Consider the following 6,970-nt stretch of genomic DNA (forward strand, 5'->3'; position numbering starts at 1 on the left):
ACATCCGATGAGAAAAAACAGAATCAGCTTTTGAGTTCAGGCCAAATAATTCACTTTAATGGCAGGTGAGTGGATGGTCAGAGAGTACAGCACGTACTGTACACACATGCAGTAATTACCCAGCACTAATGCACCATGAGGGCTGCTTTTCTGAAGTGCTGACATATTTTACAATTTTTGTTGTTATCTACAGTATTTTACTTTTCACTGAGACACATGCTTTTTAGGGCATTAAAAAAATTACTCCAGTGTGATAACATGACCATGTATTTTTTGGGTTGCTCGCATGGTGTGGAGGAGCTGCTAATTAAGCTCTCAGTGCAGATGAAAGGAGGAAGGGGGAAGCTGGGGGAAACAAATCGATGACCATTAACACCAGTGCAGTTGAGGGGTGTTTTCACTCAAAGAGCCTTTTGAATTCACTCAGCGTGACTAAAATAGATGTAACTAAATGTCAGGTGAAGCTGATTGATGTGACAAGGTGGTTAAGTTTGGTACTCTAATATAATTTAACATGAAATATGTTTTATTTTTATCCACACTGCTGGGTGACTGAAAGTGCATTGTTTTGTCTCTGCTTAGTTACATCGCTCTCCACCTTCATGTCGTCCTCTGTTTGTCCCTCTGCCCCCTGCAGAGTTCTCAAGGGAGAGTCTAGAAGCTGCTGGTGGACTCGAGTGCCCCCTCTCCAAGGAGAAGGCTGATTGCTCCAGCATTGCCAACGTAGCAGATCCCTCATCGCAACAAAACAACGCACAAGCAGGTACGTAGAGTCATAAGAGCTGCATTTACACAGGAATCCTCTCCCTCAGGGGACTCTTCATCACCTGTTCACTAGGCCGGGTTTATTTCGATATGTTAAACAGTTCAACAGGCTTGGCTTGGTGTCATGTAATCATGGCTTGTCAACAAACATCTGTGAAGTGGCTTTGATCCGCACTTCACAGAGCGCTGCAGTGGCTGCAATGCCCCGGGAGGCAGCTCGTACGGAAGTGGAAAAATTTGTTTGTAGGGCTGATGGGGTTGAGCTGATACTGTGGCTGATCTGTCATTACCGTAGACTTTGTTTGTTTATTTGTCTAAACCATTGATCTACGTGGTCATAAATCAAGAAAATGTAATTTGTTGCAAATCACTGGTTAACTCTGTGAGAAGCTAATTCAAGTGTGTAGATATAAAAGTCAGGCTTAATTGTTGAACCTTCATTATGGATCATGATGTTTCACTGTGTGTTCACAGAGCTAACTGTAGAGGCGGCACAATCGGATACATAATAAACGGAAAGATAAAGATTGGAAGCATAAATTGCAGCGTTGATGCTTCTGAGTGAGTTAAAACTGCTTCAGGATCATTTATGGGGGAGTGCCCAGTGGCTTTCCATGTAAAAGGCCATGTCCTGATGAATAACTGATGAACATTTAGGTAAATATAAGGATCAGATTGGACATGGAATTGACAGACACTCAATTACAAATCAGAGATGAGCTGGCCGCAAGTGACTGGTTGACAGCAAAGCATCAGCCAATCACATGTTTTTGTTTCTAGCAGGGGTACTGTTGTTTTGCTCAGTTAGCTGATAGTATGCTAGCTTTCCATGGGTTGCAGATTCAAATCCACCGGCCTGCGGGGTGCTTCTGTGCGGAGTTTGCATGTTCTCCCCATGTCAGCATGTGTTCTTTCCAGCTTCCTTCCACAATCCAAAGATATGCAGGTTAGGTTAATCGGTGACTCTAAATTGGTGTGAATGTGAGCATGAATGGTTGTCTGTCTTGTTGTCTGTGTCTGGCAACCTGTCCAGACTGTATTATGCCGCTCACCCAATGTCAGCTGGGATAGGCTCCAGCCCCCCCGCAGCTCTGTACCAGGATAAGTGGATACAGAAAATGAATGAATGAATGAATGAATGACTGCTAGCTTTCTGTGCACTGTGGTGCACACAGGGATACAATATGTAGACAGAATGTGATTTTAAAATGGGGCTCAGACATTTAAGAAAAGCACAGATTTTCTTTTGACCAAATACAGACAGTGGTTGACATTCAGACAAGGTACTTTAAGGAAAGTAGCAGAGACACACACACAAGCCCATGACGACGTAACTACATTTCGGAGTGCTTGAGCAGCAATTCACCGGCAACTTGGTGATAATGTAGCTTGTCACTTAGAGTGTGAGCACAGCATAAGTTGCCCAAATTAGATAAATAATCGCTTCATAACCGCTCTTACCATGTTGAAGAAAAGTCATAAGATGAATTTTACCCTCATATCTACATGATATCAGAAAATACAAAAAGAGAAAGTGAGAGTAAATTATAGAACTTTACCTTCCATTGTAAAGCCAAGGTGAGTGTATATATTATTTCTATATAGTTTAGTCTCTCTATTTGTAGAAACAACCATGCCTTTGTTGGAATAAAAAAGTGTTCCTGAATATTCATTTATTGTTTAGCTGCAAGAGTCCATTAAAATCCCTCGAGTCAGCCTCTTCTCTTTCTTTTATTGTCCTCCAGTCTTTTATGTCTCTGTCTATATTTTGCAGACACAAAAGCAGCAGCATCCAGCGCAAGTCAGCCGGCGGAGGAGAAGACAAAGAAATGCAGCCTGGAGAAAGAAAAATAAAGCGTTCTTCTTCTGTACAACACAAAGCTGCTCAGTCTGCTCAGCCAGCCCAGCACAATGACAGAAGATTGTGTCTGCAGATCCACTTTTTAGAAACATCAGGGCATCTATGTTCCTCTACGGTCAGGCCTTAGTTACCACCCCGAGAACAAGAACAAAGGTTTCTACACTTATTTTGTGTCAACAATCCTGTGTGAATTATTTAATTGGTTTTCTAGCTTCTCCTGCACTAAACTAAAACTAGCCTAATGTATCAACCTTACGGGAAAGAGAGCGTCTTTTCCTGTTTCAGTCACACAGTCATTATCATAAACCACCAACACTCACATGCATAATGTCCTGCTTAATGTTCAAAGGCAACAAATATTCTATCACAATCCTTTTAGTCAGTTTTTATCATTAAATATGTGCCATGACTCCTGCAATTATTGTTCCATCTCAAAGCAATAAAAATGAATTAGTACCTCATAAATAACTGGGACCCAAAACATCACTTTTAAATTCAAATGCAGTCCTTTAGTTAGATAGACACTGAATCTGAAATGAGTGGCTCACACATCTGGATTGACTGACAGTTTAAAATATTCATGTATGTTTACAGCACTGGATTGGATAGCTATCCTTATCCTCCATCTATCATCTTTCCTTAGTTTTCCACCAACAGAAACACAGCCCAGTTGCCAGTAGAAAATATTTGCATTGCACACATCTGCAAACCACAAATATGTTACATTTGCACTTTTTACACATATACTAATGTTTCTAAATGAAATGAAATGATGTAATATATAAGCTGACTTTGTCTTCGGGAGGTGGAGGGCATGGTGGGTGGTGTGTCCCCTAGGTGAGACACCTCACAAGCTACAGATCACTGTTCAAATCCAACAAACAACACTGGTTGTTTTCCAGCAGCGTTTGAGCGGCAGAGTCTATTTCACTGTCTCATCCCTGCTTTTCCAGCGGCTTTTGTGCCACCAAATGTGGGTGTTTTGATCCAAAACATTATCTTTTCCTTATCATAACCAAGTGGTGTGTGTACCTAAACATCACCACACGGAAAGTTTCAATGAACCTGCTACAAATTAATGTACAAATATAATGTATCGATGGTTTGCAGAAATATACAATGTAAACATTTTTATGGTGATTGCGTTGATTATGTTTTGGAGTTTTGTGCTGTTGGTCGGACAAAACAAGACATTTGAAGACATCATTTTTAACTCTAACTTTAAAAAAACTCTGAGGGGCACTGAGGGACAGAATGATTCATCAGTTAATCGAGAAAATTATCAGTCACCAGTTGCAGCCCGAACATCATGCTGTTAAAGCTCTGTAAATCACCTGTCCTGTGTTCAACTTTGAGAAAAAAAAAGACCATAAACATAAACCAAAAGGGAAAACTATTTATACTTTACAGTTTGATGATGGTTCCCCCTATCTTTGCATAAATTTGTTGGAATACTGTTCTGATATTCATCCAAGTGGATGGGGACCTTGCTTCCATACAGCCAATCAGATCGCTTCATTCTAAACTATATTTGCATAAAGCACTGACCTCAGACAGCAGCCTGAGCAACAAGAGCCACAAACTTTAAACAACCCACATTAACTTTCTCCTTCTTATCCAACTTGCAAACACGAACGCACGCCTTGCCCCGAATGTTCAGCTTGTTGAATGAGTGACAGAACAATCATCCACTGGGGGAAAGTACTCTGCTAACTTCATTTTGCAGGCTCGACACTCATTTATGGAGCCCCTGAGGTCCTGGTGATATTATTTATCTTGTTCCCACAAGACAGTTAACTTTTGTATACAAGATAATTATTTTGTGGGAACAAGTTATTATCTTGCGCTAATGAGATAATAACCTATGCCTATCATAAGCACAAGAGGCTAATTCATGTGTACAGGATAAGAAAATGTCTCTGGTGAAACTTTAGGGGCTCCATAATGATTAGTCACTCAGCTGCAACAGCTTGTAAGCTTACCTGCAAATATCTGGTTAGATGCTGGTGTAGTTCTCAGTCTTCAATACCACTGCTAACAGCACCCTGTCTGCCCATGACATGTAGACTACAATGTAAGTTTGTCACCTGCTAGCTGTCAATCAAACAGAGACACACCCTCAGCTGCTGAGGCGAAAGTACATCTGATATTTTCTTTATTTATTTTTATTCAAGACCCTTATCTTTGACATTGTAACTATTAACAATACATAAAAAACATTATTTTTGTCAGTTGGACTTCAAAGTGGGAAGTAATTACTGCTAAATCCCAATTAAAAACATAAGTGATTATCATGTCTGGTTACAGTAATACACTAATAACCAGCGTTCACCAGCTTAACTGTGTGGTTGTACATCTCTAAAAGAAGGGATGTTAATGAGGGGTGCGTCTGCAGATGCATTTACATATTTGGAGCTAACAAGGACAAACCCCTCTCCAGTGAACAAATTGCACCCTTATATTTGACACTGGAATGATTTTTGGGAATCTTAATCCTGCTCATGAAACACTTTCCTGCATGGCACTGAATCAACGGTGACTTTTCTTTACTGTGCTTCATTTTGTACGGGAACTGACTTAAACATTGAATCTGACATTTTAAATACAGGACACAAACTGTAATTACGGACATTCCCTTTTCATTCTAGTTTTGTATGAAACATGGACATTATAAAGTCATCACCGCACTCTTAAATGTTATCTCATCTGTTAATTGTATCACTGAAGTGGCATTATTATGTAGAGTATGTGACAATCCTCCCATAACCTTCACATTATACTCGACATGCCTGAAAGAAATAAAACTGAAACCGAAAACTAAAGCCACCCAAGTATTGATCACAACAACTGCAAACACTATGTTCACAAAGAACAAGAAAGACAGTAAAAACATTCCTGTGCAAGCTTTTGGTTTTTTCTTCTGCAGTGTATTTATGGACCATGTAATGTTTGTTCTGTTTTTGAATGGTAATAGTGTTCTTTACATGGATTTAATCTGGGGAGTTTTGTTCCAATTTTACTTGAATTGATTGATGATTACATATGTAATCTAAATTTGTTTGATACAATAAAAAGTTTAAATTGGTGATTGGCTGTTTTTCTTTCACACTAACATCCAGGCACAGTCTATGAACTCTGCATCCAGTCAAGATAAAATCTGCTTTCCTATTATAAACATAGGTGTGTTAGAGGAAATACTGAGGTTAAAGTCAGTTTAATTTACAGCTTCTGACAACACTGCACCACTAGTTATGTGTTCGGTAGAGGTTGACTCCTAAAAATAGGCACTCTGCCAATAAATAATTCAATATACTCAGAGCCGGAAGCATAAAAACATTCATTTTTCATACACGGCACTGGTTTCACAAATATATGTTGAAACACTGCAGCAATTTAAGCTACATGTGGTATCAATACACCTCCAGTTGCCTTTTTAACACAGCCTGAGAGAGACTGATCACCTCTATTTCACGTTTTTGCTGTGAAAGCACGTTGCAGTCATCACTTTAGGTGGATAGGCTGCAGGATTTTTTGAGAGTAAAAGACTAAAGTTGCAGTTTTTTTATTGATTTTCTGTATAAGGGTGAGAAACGCTCTGACCATAACTTTTAAATTGGGTTGAGAAAAGAATATAAACCTTAAGAAATACAGAATGTCATACAGAAAATATATGCTTCATTGTTTTTGTGCTGAGATTCTGCAGATCATATTCACTACGTACAGTACATGTGTAAGGTGACAGTATTGGTGCCTTTTTGTGTGTGTGTGTGTGTGTGTGTGTGTGTGTGTGTGTGTGTGTGTGTGTGCATGTTTGAAGCTGAACCCTCTGGGCAACCCTGGAGCCACTTCTCTCACTTTGCTCTACAGCTCCTCCAGCTGGAAGAGCAGAGAACTGAAGTCATTGCATCAGACAAAGGGGCACTTTCACATTTTTACTGTGCATGTTAAAGTCACTTTGACAGCAAGTTACATTTTGAGAAGAATGGGATCAAGGTTTGGGATGTATTTGGAACTCAACGCATATTAAGAACTAAAAGTCAAGAAATCTGCCACATTAATTTTGAAAAATCTTGAACAAGCTGTCTCTTTCAAGTCCCCAAACTTTATGTAATACTAAACTGCTGGACATCCATCCATCTTCTAACCGCTTCATCCTCTTGAGGGTCACGGGGGGGCTGGAGCCTATCCCAGCTAACATTGGGCGAGAGGCAGGGTACACCCTGGACAGGTCGCCAGACTATCGCAGGACTGACACATAGAGACAGACAACCATTCACGCTCACATTCACACCTACGGACAATTTAGAGTTATCAGTTAACCTAGTTCCCAACCTGCATGTCTTT

At 39.9% G+C, this 6,970-nt stretch overlaps 1 protein-coding gene across 1 annotated transcript in view; it reads left to right on the plus strand.

Annotated features, from left to right (window-relative positions):
- LOC117256212 (protein phosphatase 1 regulatory subunit 1A-like) overlaps positions 1–2,620 on the plus strand; it is a 43,119-nt gene extending 40,499 nt beyond the window's left edge. Inside the window, exons 6-7 of the mRNA XM_033625488.2 lie at positions 638–763; positions 2,540–2,620. Of these exons, the coding sequence (XP_033481379.2) occupies positions 638–763; positions 2,540–2,619 (206 nt within the window). The 3' untranslated portion in view covers position 2,620. The remainder of the gene's footprint in view (positions 1–637; positions 764–2,539) is intronic.
- The last annotated feature ends 4,350 nt before the right edge of the window (positions 2,621–6,970 follow it).

Source organism: Epinephelus lanceolatus, chromosome 1 (genome assembly GCF_041903045.1).
Source record: "Epinephelus lanceolatus isolate andai-2023 chromosome 1, ASM4190304v1, whole genome shotgun sequence".
Classification (NCBI taxonomy): domain Eukaryota; kingdom Metazoa; phylum Chordata; class Actinopteri; order Perciformes; family Serranidae; genus Epinephelus; species Epinephelus lanceolatus.